The sequence below is a fragment of the Artibeus jamaicensis genome, unplaced genomic scaffold (genome assembly GCF_021234435.1).
Source record: "Artibeus jamaicensis isolate MK-2021 breed Jamaican fruit bat unplaced genomic scaffold, CSHL_Jam_final contig_490, whole genome shotgun sequence".
NCBI classification, from domain to species: Eukaryota; Metazoa; Chordata; class Mammalia; order Chiroptera; family Phyllostomidae; genus Artibeus; species Artibeus jamaicensis.
In genome coordinates this window covers 16,779,003-16,793,286 of record NW_026521861.1, presented here as the reverse complement: position 1 = coordinate 16,793,286, position 14,284 = coordinate 16,779,003, and the positions used below count along the sequence as shown (strand labels likewise).

Sequence of the window (14,284 nt, the reverse complement as noted above, 5' to 3'; positions counted from 1 at the left end):
GCCTTCATCCTGCCCTGTGAGGACACAGCAGGAAGCGGGCCAGCTGGGAACCAGGAAGCGGGCCCTCCCCAGACACCACGCTGCGTCTGCCAGCATCTCGGGCTTGGACTTGCAGGCTCCGGAATGGTGAGTCATATGTTTCTGTCGGTTACAAACCGCCCCGCGGCTTAGTCTAGAAAAGATGGAGATAATGGGCAAAAGTTCTGCTGAGCCCTCACTGCCTAGGAAAATCAGCTGAGTCCTGGAGTCAGTAGTCCCTTCATGTCTTTTTATTGTCTTTTATGCAGACTGTGGGAGAAAAAAAAATTCCGCAGATTCTTCTGGAAATTGTTGAAATCATCAAGACGCTGGGAAGATGAATGAAAAACTTACATAGATCGGGCTTCCCACAGTTTGGACTTTCAAGACCTAAAAGATGAAGCAAAACAGAGCAACTGGGGCTTTCATGACGAACACTAGTGGCCCCCGAAGGCGGAAGAGGGAGGCCTGATGAGTGTGCATGCTGTTTGCGCTCAGCTCTGGCTGCACATTAGAGGCACCGAGAAAAAGCCTTTAAAATAAACTTTTAAAAAATGTAAGTGTGACTTAAATACAGCAAAGTGCACAGATGTAAAGGGGACTGCTTGGTGAATTTTCACAAGTAAGTGCTCCTGTGTGGCCACCACCCTGGGCACGGCAATGACCCCTTCAGGCCCAGGGGAACTGCCCTTTCAGAATTCCAGCTCCCGGGCCTTCCCTGCTCCCACCTCCGCAAAGGACAGCACTCTTCGGATTTCTAACATCATAGAGAATAACTGGGGAAGCTATAAAAGATACTGATACCTGGACGCCACCATGAAATACCTAGTCTCACCTGGGTGGCACGCAGCCCCAAGGACTTGGCAAAGGCCAGGCGATTCTGATGACAGCCAGGACTGAGAATTTCACTTTCTGGTTGAAGGCCAAGCCCCATTCCATGTAAGGGCAGCATGGGAAGCCCTGGCCTCCTAGGACGCACAACCCCGAGCTATTCCTGGGACTACAGACAGACTCTCGGGCAGTTTCTGGATGGCTGCCGTCAGGAGCCAGGCCAGGCACCAAATCGCCTGGATGCTGGTGTGGCCTGTGGAGGCAGGTGGGCAGGGCCGTGGGTTTCAGCAGAAGTGATGGGTGATATCCAGCTAAGAGTGGAGGTGGTGGGAGCAAATACACTCCACCAACCTCCCCTCCTCCAGGAAAACGCCCTTTGACATTTATAAAGCGGATCTGGTGTGACCTCCGTCAGGCAGTGTGATTTGGGTTACATTTTCCGTGTCCCCAGCTTCCCATTCCAGATGTCCATTTAGCACTATTCAAAGCTGTGATAATCCTTAAGAAACAGAGCGAGCTTTTCCTGTAGGTCCCATGAGATGTGAAACCAGTGAGTCGTCCCCCACAACAGGGTGCAGGCAAGAAAGAGCAAAAATTAAATGAAAAGAGAAGAGAAAAGACAGAGACTCACTTGGCTTTTGCAGGTGCGCCCGGCAAACCGGAACTTCTGCGTGATCTGGCTCGTGCTGAACTCCTGCCACTGGCTGTCCACCAGGGCCTGGGCTCTGATCTCGTACTTGACCAAGCGCTCTGCTCTTAGGCTAACGAGCCCGTACTCGCAGATGGAGGAGGGTAATCCTGTGTCTGTGTGCTTCATTCTCTGCAAGGAGGGAGATCGATCACCTTAGGTGGGCTGACACAGGGTGACCCGGAGTCAGCGACACCTGGCTCCTGGCACATGGACCCTCCCACAGGATGCATGTGGAGCGCTCCAGGGCATCTCCCCGGAATCCCATTTCCAGATCCCGGCTGCTGCTGAGTCATCCGAAAACCACTGGCCAGTGGACTGGGGTTTGGCTGATCCAGAGACACGCAGTAGAGCAGAGCTTATTGGATTGGGAGGCCTTCCCATCACTGTGCCAGAATTTAAAAACCAACATAGTGTTTGTAAGAGCATGTCGACTGGTATTGTTACACAGTCCGCCTCTTTCGACCAGTGAAAGCCATGAGGTAGGGAGGGAAATCCCTGAGTCCCTGAGAACCAAGAACTGATCCAAGGAAGAGACAGGACTCCGGGGCATATAATGAGGTAGTGGCGATGCTGGGACTGAATTTTGGGTCTCTTCACTCGTGCATTTATTCACGTATCCGTGCATGAGACCAACCCACCTCCCCTATATCCCGGGTGCTGTGATTGGTGGTGATAGTAAAAAGGATGAATAAAACACGGTTTCTGAAGTTGTTGAAGACTTAGACACCTATAAGGCAAATCCTAAGTGGGACACAGTGGTCCCTCACCATAGTTGTCATCATCATTGTCATCAACAGAGAGGGCTTTATGTGTTATGCCCTGTTCTAAGCCCTTTGCACAAATTAACACATTAACACTCCCAACAACCCAGTGAGGTAAGTTCATGGGCTCGACAAGGTCTTATGGCTCGCCAGGCCTTTGGCTCAAGACTCGTTGCTCTTAAAGCCAGCGCTCTCCTGCCTCTCCTGAACATCCCAAGAGGGTACCCAGGCAAAGCCACTCACCCTCCTGTCTTCTCTGGTGTCCTGTCCCCTGCCCTGCTTTGTCACTCTACATGAGACCATTCCCTCTCTCCCTTGGGCCCTTCCTGTTACCCCCGAAGAGGAATGACCACTTGTAAAGCATCCCCCATCCGAAGATGAACGGAGCCGGAGACTTTAACCCCGGATTTGTCAGAAGAGGCCATGTGAACCCAAAGACACTCAGTCTCCAGACCTTCACCTGTGACATGGGCTAACACGGCGACCTCCCAAGACTGTTGCAGAAATCAGATGACATCACATCTATGAGAGTGATTAGCTCCAGGCTTACAACACTTTCTATGTTAGTTACTAAATAACGATTGAGCCATTCTTATCAATTCAGGACGAACTGACTCTGAACCTAAAGGGCTGTTTCAGAGACGTGCCTACCCTGTGCTCAGTCCTCCTCACCTGCATGTAAAAACTGTAAGATGTGGCATCGTTTCTGATTCCCTTTATCTCAAAGAAGAATCCATACACGGCGATCATTTTTGAGTAAGTCGTGCACTCCTAAATTGGGGAAGGGACAACAAAGTGACAGAAAGAATCGTCAGCCTTCAAGGGCAAGAGGCTAGAGCAAAACAAATTCTAGCTGCAACAACAAAAGTGACTAATTTGAAAACTGGCTTAAAACACAGTAGCCAGGAGGGTGGGGGAAGACGGGTGTTGGGGGATACATGGTAACGGAAAAAACACAATAAAAAAACACAATAGCCATTCTAGTGCAGGGAGCACAGGACAAGACACAACACACTGCAGTGACTTCCCCGATCCTACAGGACAGCACTGGTGACGCTGTCACTTGCTCCACACGTCCTGCAGACCGCCCAAAGGAAGCATGTTGCTCCGTTTTGATGAGTCTACCTAAGAGACACTCCCTACAGGGTATGGCAAGGTGTCCTGGCCCGTTTGTTTGCAGCCTGTCCAGGGGGCAGTTCTCCGAAAGTAAGGGCCTGGGTGGCCCATCCGGGACGACCCAGAGCAGAGTCTCTGAAGACAGCTTCAGGGTCCCAAGTCCCTGACACGCGAGGTGGCGTTAAAGAAGTCGGAGGAGGGCAGCAGTCGCGTGGCGAGCTGTGTGTATCGGAGGCCGCCCGGAGCCCGGTCTCCAGCCCGGACGCTCCCCTGCCGGCTGAGTGACCAGGCGCCCCGCAGCCGAGCCTCCCAACCTGCCGTTACTCTGATTCCAGGGACCATCAAAGTGGCCACTCAGAAGGGTTCATCCTCATTACCCTAAACCTGGGTGCAGGGGCGTGTCTCTCAGGGAGCGGTTGGCATCCCTGTGTGTAGAGGGGAGAAGACAGCCAACCCACTCACGCTAGCCGGCCCAGGCCTTTCCTGGTTTTAGAATGGAGACTCCCCGCTCCCTGAAAACCAGGACTGTGGGGATATTTTGGACACACACAAGTTACTGAATGGCCTCTCCCAGTCCCCTGTCTTGAGAATTTTATTTCCTGGGGGGTGGTGAGCCCGCAGAAGTTACACCTGTAACTTCCTCTTCTGCCCTGGCCTTCCTACCAGAGGTAAGGAGTGATGCTTAGAAAGGTCCTTAAGCAAGCACATGGGGGAAGGCTGTCCCCCTTACTCAGGGCCAGCGGTAAGTACCTGGCTGAAGAGCAGCCCGAATCTCACAGCCTGGGTGTCGAAGTCTCTCGTGGGAACCATGTCGCCCCCACATTCCACCTGGAAAGGAAACACACACAGCTCGCCAGCCGCCTGACCCGCGGATACCACCCTCACAGGCGCTCACTGCCCCTCACCGCCCCACTGTGCTCGGGAGGGTGCCGTCCCGGATCCCATAGCCAGCCATTGCGCCAGGCCACACTGTTGATGGGAGACCTGCTTTTCGGGCTGGGGGCCGGGCTCACTGTTTTCAGAGAATGCAAAGACCACAACCAGAAAATGGCCCCGGGGAAATACAATGTGTATGTAAATAGCCTGATCGTGAGGCAGGGAATGATCGCAGTCCTAAGGTCAAGAGTGAAGATGACCCCGCATAGCCAGCTCCACCTGCAGGCTGGGGTGGGACAGGGTGGATTCAGGAGCGTGACAGTGGCAGCAGGGGGCAAAAGGAAGGAGGTGGGCAGGGTCAGAAGGACAGAAAGAGGGCGGTGGGGGACTTCCAGAGGTGTCTGCCCCTGGGGACTGTTCTCCCTCTGCAGCCCCACCCCTTCCACGCCCTTCCTCCGCCCCCTCCCCCTGCTGTGTCAAAGCACAGCTCTGAATCAGGTCTCGGAGAAGCACAGTCCCGTGCGTGGAGCCCTCATCTGCTGTGCAGGGGCCACGGAGTCCTGGGGTTCACACATGACAATAGGAATTTGTTGAGCTGAACTGAATTTTAAGTAGTGACTCATACATCTTCAGAACTCACACACTGCTCTACTTCATTCCAAAAAATGCAAGACTGGGAACACATAAGAAGTACAACCATTTGCATAGACAATTCATCCAGGATGAAATGCCACGTGGAAAAACAGTCACATTGACCAGTAAGAAAGGAAATGCCCATTAAAAAATGAGATGCCATTGTTTGCTTCTCAGTTAGGGAAGTTCTCATAATGGACCTGAGAGAAACGTGGCCTGCATTGCTGAACACGCATAGAGCGAGGCACTCTCGTCAATAACCGCGGGGAGGAGAGGCATTTGGCCCCAAATTCGTTAATATGAATCAAGAACAAAAATGCACATTCCTCTGGGGCCAGTGTTCTCCACTCTTGAGAATCTCCTATAAGAAACTAACCCCAAGTAGAGTAAAATAAACCATTATGCGCAAATGTATTCACCATACAGTCATTTAGAATAGCTACCTAATAATTAGAAACACCATACATTTTCCATGATAAAGGAAGGGCCAAGTAGCATTGGTAACAGAATATCCTCTTGGTGGAAGAGTTTGCAGCCATGAAAGATGGTGTTTGTGAGCCGAGTTAATTGTGTTTTAAAAAAGGGTGAAAGGCAATCACAGGCAATAAGACGTTGGCAATGGTTGTCTTTGGGTGAGGAGTCTGAGGGTATGTACTTGGTATGCATTTTCTTTCGTTCAATTTCTCTGCATTTGGAAACGCTTTCATAAGAAGCGCATGTGGCCTTTGTGTCTGCAGGGGACTCTGTTTCCAGGGCAATGCAGCTGGCGTTCCTCCCCCCATCTCACGGTCCAGGTCAACTGGACAGGTCCTCTGAGCACCTGGGTTCCAAAGCCTCCTCCCTCCATGCCTCCCCGGGCTTGGCTCTGCCTGCTTCCCCTGGCAGAGAAGCCAGATAGCCTGACCTCAAAGGCCCAGAGATTTCAAATGCAAGCAGAGCAGATCTCCAGAGAAAGCAGAGTCAGAAAGGCAATAAATTTCGGTAATTGTTTTCTTGCTGAGCTGGCGACTCACTGAGTGGTAATGGTTGGCGATGACCTGGAGCAGCCAGAGCTCGGGGAAGAAGTTAATGCGCCTTAACACATCCAGATCCTTGCCTGAGAAGGGACACAAAGGGAACATTTTTATGGATTTATTCATAAGAGAATCATGAAAGCCCCACGTACAGAGAGAAAAAGGAGGACGTCAGGAGCTGAGGGTTGGACGTCCTTTCCAGGGCCCCGGGAATCATAAGGTGTGCGGGAGCCAAATGGGACGTTGCAGAGCCCTTTCCCCCAAGTGCCCTCAGCGCCCCGTCCCCCCCAACCCTGCCCGAGGAGGCAGGGCTAAAATCTGACAACCAGGGTCTTGGGAGAGTGTAGGAGTGACTTGGACAAAGCGGCCTGGGCCCCACCCCCACCCCTGGGGTTTAGAGCTGCCTATTTCATCTGGATACCTGGAAAAATTCTCAGATGTCCTTTCAGACACAAGATCTCACTGGTGGGCCTTGGGCCAGCCCGAAACACACTCCCCAGTTTCCCTCCTCTTTCCAAGTCCCGGCTGTCTTCCCCCGGGCCCAGAGCGTGAGGTTTGGGGAGCTCGAGCCTGGAGCACAGCCCCAGGATTTTCTCCCAGCCCATGAAACGGGCCATCTAGGGGGCGGCTGCTGCAGGAGGCAGGGCCCGGGGAACGGGGCAGCGATGTGGCCGCCGGCAGCTGTGTGCCTTCCCGATCCATTGTCACATTTCACAGAAGCTCAGTTCATGCCATGTTCAGAGAAATAAACTGAGGCCAGACAAAGGCTTTGCTACAGTGTCACACAGCTCAGCAGTGACAAGGTCGAACTCAGTGGATACCTTTGGGAACATTAGGTGGGGCGGGCCCCCCACAGCCCTCCACGGACACATCCCCGGGGCCGGGGCCTTACCTTCAGTGATGCCGTGTAGACGCAGGGAAAGGAAGAGAGGAATCAAGCTGCGTTCTTCCTCTTGGTCCAGAAAGCAGGTCTTCTTGGAGAGGCTTGGCAGGGGCACAGAGAGGAAGAAAAGGCCTTCAGAAAACCACTTTCTGGGGTGAGCGAGGGCTCGTGACAGCTACTTCCCAGACACGAGTGGTTTTACCTGCCAGGGGCAGGTGAAGCTTGATTCTCCTTGGGTGGGGGAGAGGCGAGGAAGCAAGAAGTGGGGGGAATAACCTCTGTGAAGGCTGGGCCCGCAGACTGTAATGAGACAAATGGTTACACTCCCCTCTCTGTCTACTGCTGAGCCATGCACACAGTAGCTGCCCAGAAAATACTCATTCAGTGACTGATGGGGACACACGTTACTTTATAGAGGATTCTGAGATACATTTTCTCACTTGAGTCTCTCCAGCTTCCCATGGGACAGACGGGAGGGCAGGTATCCTAGGCTGCATTGGACAGATGAAAAACAACAGCTCGGCCAGGACTTGAACTTGGGACTTCTAACGCCTTCTCCACACATTGGTGCCCTTTGAATAAGTGGCCAATTTAGGCACTTCCAAAGCACTTCCGGATGAAATTAAAAAGGAAAACAGTCGGATGAGAGGTGACTGGTTTCAGCAGCTGGTTTCACAGTTGCTTCTGTGGCCGTCAGTGTGAATACTGAGTTCCAGCTCGTTTCCACCCCCGGCTGGAGGTCAGGCTGGGTTGAGAGGACCAGACTGGCCTCGAGGAGACACGGACACACGGACACGCCCACCGCTCTGGTTGTGAAACAACTCGCTTCATCACATGGTCACTTTTCACATGTGGGGACAGGGGTTATGTTTTCCACGTCCCTTCGGAAACACACATCCTTCAAGGCAGGTCCTGCAGGAGACCAGCCAAGGCACTTTTGGATTATTTTTCCATGAATCAAGAGCAATGTCCAAATCACACCCTGTCCCCGCCAGACTGAACGCATCGCTGGCCCCGTGTCCTGCCTCTGCCGGAGGTGCCGCCAACCTCCCCGGGGACCATTTGTTTTCATATCGTCTTGGAATTCCTGGGCCTCTCCAACTCCTCTCCGTGCCAGTGGCCCCCAGGAAAGAGGGTTAGGGGTGCTGAGGAGCTGTGGAGGGGAGAGGCATGCGCAGATGAATGCACCGATTCGGGGCAATGATTATCAGAGTCCCCTGGGTGCCTGTCTCTTGGAGTGGATGGATCAGGCATAAGTAGAGGAAGGCCGATCCCTCCGGGAGTACAGAGCTATTGATCCTAGAACCAGCCCCCAATCCCTCAGAGCAGGTGGAGCTGGGCTAGTGGGGTCCGTTCCCTGAGAAGACAGATTTCTTAGCTGGATAAATTACCCTTGTCTGACTCCTGTCTCCGACCTGGCTATACCTCCTTCCCAGGCTCTCTGTCCCCATTAATGGAGGAACAAGCTAAGGGGCATCCAGGGTGGGCAGAGGTGCCCAGGAGGGGAGAAGGGGCCCCAGCCTAGCCAAGTGCTCCGGGGAGTGGGCCAGTGCCCTTGGCAATAGCCCCCATGGCCTGGCGCTGCCACGAGAAGGGAGTGCTCGCTGGACATGCAGGTCAAAGAAGTTTCATCCCAGGAAGAAAAAAAGAGTCAGGGACAGCGTCTCCCCTCCTGCTCAGAAGCCCCCAACTCTGCAGCTTTGTGGGGAAGCTGCTGGAGGGGTGAGAGGGAGCCGAGGTCCCCACGCTCCTGTGCGAGGCGCTCGGGCCCAACAGACCATCAGCCAGGACTGCTCCGGACAGACACCCTCCCCCAGAGGGTTCGGGAAGAGCCATGTTGAGAAAGGTGATTGGCCTTTATGACTCCTTTGGGTCACAGGGAAGTGGCATTGATGGTGGCTGATCTGGTGAGGTCACAGGTCAGCTCATCCATCACCCAACCAGGTCCCTGAGCTTGGGCCCTAGAGTTAGACCAGGTCACAGGCCTGAGCCAGCTGGCCGTCAGTCATGGGACCGAGGCTCCCCAAGCTTCAGTCTCCTTCTCTGTCAAGTGGGGGCTTTAGCCACAGGTGCCTCCCAGAAGGTGTTGGGACACCTAAGGTAGCAGGGCTTGTAAGGCGCTTGGCACAGCCACTGCAGCCCGGTGACCCCTCAGTGCCAGGGTTACCGCCACTGTCTTCTGATCCCAGGGAAACGCCTGGACCCAAGCTGCATGGGACTGTTCTTGGTGGCATCCACTATCGGCGTCCCCCTCTAACTGGCCCAAGAGCCGTGGGCCAGCTCAAGAGGAGACAACGGTGGCCTTAGCTGATTTTCTCAGATCTCAGAGCAACCAGCCCTGTGAGCCAACCAGCGTCACCCTGCCCACGGAGCCCAGTGGTGTCGATGGTCACAGAGCTGGGACTCTACCCAGGTCTCCTGAGTCCGGCCCGGTGTGATTGCCCCTGAACTGGCTCCTCCCAGCTGTCTGGGTGCGGAGTCAGCTGCTGCGTCAGTGACGAGTCATTGCGTTCCTCCGATGTCACATGAGGTGGGAGGAGACTGGCTGCTACTTCAGCGACCTCTCCACGCGGCTGTCATGGGGCTGTCTGCACAGATCCCTGGTGCTGAGAGCTGTCCACACGGAGACCTCGGGGTTGGGCACGGACATTTCTGGGGCAAACATCAGGCCATGGTCTCTGTCTCCTGCTGTTCACTGACAGACCCGAGGGGTGTAACTCCTTTAGGGAGGACGATATGCAAGGCCTGGGTACTGACAGGCACACTCAGACTGGCTCCGGGTCCTGCTCTCAAGGCCCTGGGGACAAAACCCTCTTGAAAGGACAGACTTCCTGAAAGGCCGTGTCCAGGGCAGGTCTCCCTGGCTTAGAGCAGCTCTTAGCCACCCCTCCCCCACCTGCGTCCTGTCCTCTGTTGGAGCTTTTACCAGTTCTGCTCAGTCCCAGGCTCAGAGCCCTTGGGACCCCAGCCCTTCAACCATTAGTGTTAAAATATCACACAGCTGCCCCTTGACTTACGTCCAGATAAACCCATCATAAGTGGAAAACACCAGAAGTCAAAAATGCATTTAATACACTTTAACCTACAGAACACCCGAGCTCAGCCCAGCCTACCCTGAACATGCTCAGAACACGTACATGGGCCTACAGCCGGGCAACAGCATCTCGCCGCCGCTGCCCAGCGTCACGAGAGAACACCGCGCTGCATGTCACTGGCCTGGGAAACGATCAGCATTCAGACTCAAAGTGTGGCCTCTACTGAACGCGAGCCATGGGTACCCTGCCTTGAAGCAGAAAATCCCAAGTCAGACCATCACCAGTGAGCGACCGTCTGTATGCATTTCCGAATTCGGACACACACTACAACCTGGGTGAACCCTGAGGACATTATGCTAAGCGGATTAAGCCAGACACCCAAAAATAGGTACCGTACAATTCCACTTACCTGAGGCACCTAGAGTAGTCACATTTGTAGGGGTGGAGAGAATGGCGGTGGCCAGGGTTTGGGAGGGTGGAGCGCTTCAAGGAGAGAACAATGGAACGGTCCTTGACCCGTGAGTCACATTCACAGGTGACTCAGCGAATGCCGTTCATTAATCACAAGAGACACATGACCTCTGCCCATCCTTGGCGCACTATGTCATGGAGCGCGTCCCTCGAGATAGCAGCGGGCTGCGGGGCCAGGGTGGCACCCCTCTCACAGTGCATGGGGGCAGGTGGGGCTGGGTTTGCCCACGCAGCCAGCTCATGTTCTCTCTGCAAAGAGAGGCTCTGGGGGGAGGCCGTTCGGTGTGCAGCTGAGACCCTGGAAGACTTCCTGGAGGAGTGCTGGGCCAGCTCCAGGAGGGCTGGATCAGAGCTGGACAGGGCACGGGAAGGGGCGGCTCAGCAGCAGAGGTCAGGGGTATCCAGCAGTTGGGATTGTGCGGAAGCCAGCCTCCTTCCAGTGCGGTTGGGAGTCCGTGGCTAGAGCCCACCTCTGCAGAGTCTGAGAGGGACCCAGTAAAGGACTAATACATGGACTAAGGACAAGAACTGTTGGGCTGTTAATGATTTGTCCTCACCCCTGCGATCTCGAAGTGAAAGGAAGTATGGAGAGGTGGTGACTGCGGTGAGGCCACTAGTTAGGTGGCTGGTTGAGTCTTGTTTGGTGGTCTGGGTGCTGTTTAGGCAGGACAGTGCACTTGGTGGGACATCTTAACTGTCATTTGTGCACTTTTCTGTGGCTTTATACTTTGACTAAAAACATACTCTTACCCTGGCTGCTGTGGCTCAGTGGACTGAGTGCCGGCCTGTGAACTGAAAGGGCGCCGGTTCACTTCCCAGTCAGGGCACATGCCTGGGTTGAGGGCCAGGTCTCCAGCCAGGGACGTGAGCGAGGCAACTAATCGATGTGTCTCTCCCTCTCTTCCTCCCTCCCCCCCTCTGAAAATAAATAAGTAAAATCTTTTAAAAAATAAAATAAAAATAAAGTCATCTAATAAAAAAGGTACTTTTAAAAAGTGAACAATTTGCCCGCCTCTCTGGCTTTTCTCCAGTGGGTGAGTTTTTACAGCTTTACTGGACTTCTCGGGCTGCTGAGCGGAGAGCAGTGATGACGAGGCCTCCTCAGAGGGAGGCAACCGCTTTGCATATATTTTTTGTTTGTTTTCCCTACAAGGAAATGTTAAATTTTATTCTGGACAGTGTTTTTGTTTTTCTAAAGTAACCATTGCCAGGAAAATAGGCTGTGGGTGCTGAATGGTGTGTGTGTGTGTGTGTGTGTGTGTGTGTGAATCTGTTTCCTTCCTATTTTGATGCACTCAGGCAGCAATAAAAATAAGCTCGAAGATGTCCCTGAACACCTGGCCCGATAGAAAAACTACCGCTTCAACTTTCCATCAGCGTCCCCAGCACACAGTCCATGAGCAATAAATATTTGTGGAATACATGAAAGATTGAAAAAATCAGTAAAGAAAACGGGAGAGTAGGAAAGGCTTGGATTTGCTTGCAGGCACGGCTGGAAAATGTTACCGTGCAAATCCATTCAGTCCTATAGCCTGCCTTCCGGACGTTGCTGAGATGACAGAGAAAAGGGGCACCCGATTCATTTTCCTCAATTGCTGCTCTCTACCCTTTGCAGGTGCGGGGCTAGCCCAGGTGGGACCCGCAGCAGCAGTAGCCTCTGTCCTGCGGGTCACCGGGCCTCGTTAGCTAATATTTGCACAGCTTGTCCCCCAGCCTCCACACCACGAAAATCCAGGTACTCTGGGAAGCTCCCCTGTGGCTAAGGCCTCAAAATGCCCACTCTGGCTGCTGCTCTGCGACCCGGGATTGAGCTTGTGAATCAATCACTCCTCCATTGAAATGATTTCGCCAGTAGATGCAACTGTAACACTTGGGCCAACTAGTCAACTTCCTCGCTGCTCCTTCCCAAGCCTGTGTACCGTTCCTGGGGAGATCCCCTCCTCTGCCCCACGCGGAGATTCTCCTGGCATGTCCCTCTTAGTGGTCGCAGGTTAGCTGACCCCTTTGGCTTCACTGAACTGTGTCGATCACCTCCCCTGGTGACCCAGTTCTGGCCCCAGCTGACTGTGACCTCCCGAAGGCTGGGGCTGAGGTGCCTTCTCGCAGTCCGAGCCCTTGGGCCACCAGCCGCGCTGGGCCAGCGGCTCCAGGGTCCTGTGCTGCTGCCGGCCAGCCCCGGGGAGCCCCAAGAAGGGATGGCGAACATGGAGCATGGGCGCCACCACGGCCTGCTCCCATGTCCAGGCAGGTGTCAATAACCTATCAATAACCTGTCAATAACCTGTCAGTAACCGAGATGTTACTTCTCCCTGAGCCTAGAGAAAGCCTTAGAACCTGTCCTAGTCTGGTGCACCATACTGCCCATCATCAGCGATGGACGTCTGTCCGCCATCCCTGTCACTTCGTGGCGCTCCAGACATGGTGTTCTCTGAATTTCGCATCAGCAGGGTAAGACCCACTTCTCCGAGGGGAACTAAGCTGCATGAAAACATTTGATGGAGCCTCAATTAATTTGCTGTTAGATGCCCAGCCCAGTGCTGGGCAAGTTTCCTTGAAGCTGCTCATGGTGCCCCTGGGCAGGCAGGACAGACACACGCACCAGGGGTTCACCAGGTTCATGGTCAGGGAGGCTGGGGATGGGGGCAGAGCCCTGGGCAGGGTAAGCTGGGGCAGCCATGCCGTTCCCGAGGCTCAGGTTTGGGCAGTGGAGGCCACTGACTGGGGTGTCCCTTACAAGCCCCACCGTTCTGGGTAGAGGCGTGAGCGGGGGCAGGAGGAGGACCACCCGTGGTACTAGAAACGAGCCACGTGACGCTCACTGTTGGGAGTGGGCCTGGACCACCACAGGGGGCAGCGTCTGAGGCTCAGGCTGCTCCATTTTTGTTCTGAGGGCACACAGAGCTTGCTGGAGGGAGGGAGGAGGGAGTAAGGGAGGCAGGAAGGTTCATAGGCCGTCAGGGTTCACTCCTGCGCTTCGATTGTTGAACGTGGGCCCTGGTGGAAGACATCGTTGGAACCTCTTAGGTGGGTGCAGTGAGGTGGTTTGGAAGCTTTCGAGTGGTTTCCAGCCAGGAAAGATGTGCAGGACCGGGGGCTTGGGGAAACACTGTGGGGAGCGGTGGGGTGTGGGGCAAAATGGAATTAACGTAGATCCAAGAGGAACGAGAAAGCCATGGTGGTAAGACACACCCGAGTGGGAGAGAAGGCCTTGAGACCGCAGCCTGGGATGTCTGAGGACGCCCCGCTTTCACTGGGGGGGGGGCGTCCACTGGCCTTGGCTCCCTCTTTCCCACTTGTTTCTCTCTCACTAAACACAGAGCCCCAATGAATCACCCACATTCTAGCTCATTTCCTATCTCCTGGTTCTCAGACGTTTCCAGTAGGAGACCGAATCCGGAGCCAAACAGCAACTTTCCTGGTGTGCGTGACTCATAGGAAAAAGTGTCTCTTGAGCTATTAAAAGTGTAGGGGGGAGGGAGGGATGAAAACACTGGGGTTCGAGGCAAATTACATAGAAACTAAGCAAAGCACTTATTGTTTTGGCTCTCAACGCTGCTTTCTCCAAACAACGAGACAGAGAAAACGAACTTTCTCATCAGCATGGTGCACAGATGCTCCAGAAAAAGCTCCTGTGCTGCAGAAGAGCGTGAACGGAACCGGCTCAAACAGGGCGATAGATAGGCTGGGGTGTCCGTGGGAGGTGTGTTTATCAGCTGAGCCCCCGGGAAGCAAGAGCAACGGAGCCACCTGATGTCCCTGACCAGGCCTCCTCCTAGGGGGGGGGGGGAGCAAGATCCTAGACCCCACCCTGAGGGTGACGCCACCAACTACTTCCTGTCTGGGGCAGATCTGCTGAGGGCCACCGGGGAGTGTCTTTGGCTATAGGGTCCCTGCAGTCCAAGGGCAGCTCAGGTGACGTGAGCATGTTTCACGCAGTTTTAGCAGAGGCTAAACAG

General features: G+C 54.2%; 1 protein-coding gene across 1 annotated transcript in view; it reads right to left on the bottom strand.

Moving 5' to 3' along the window:
- Positions 1 to 311: 311 nt before the first annotated feature.
- Positions 312 to 14,284, bottom strand: part of BTBD16 (BTB domain containing 16) — a 34,788-nt gene continuing 20,815 nt past the window's right edge. Inside the window, exons 10-15 of the mRNA XM_053668665.1 lie at positions 6,832 to 6,923; positions 5,940 to 6,022; positions 4,168 to 4,245; positions 2,974 to 3,072; positions 1,481 to 1,669; positions 312 to 408 (exon numbers count right to left, since the gene is read on the bottom strand). Coding sequence (XP_053524640.1) covers positions 340 to 408; positions 1,481 to 1,669; positions 2,974 to 3,072; positions 4,168 to 4,245; positions 5,940 to 6,022; positions 6,832 to 6,923 — 610 coding nt within the window. The 3' untranslated portion in view covers positions 312 to 339. The remainder of the gene's footprint in view (positions 409 to 1,480; positions 1,670 to 2,973; positions 3,073 to 4,167; positions 4,246 to 5,939; positions 6,023 to 6,831; positions 6,924 to 14,284) is intronic.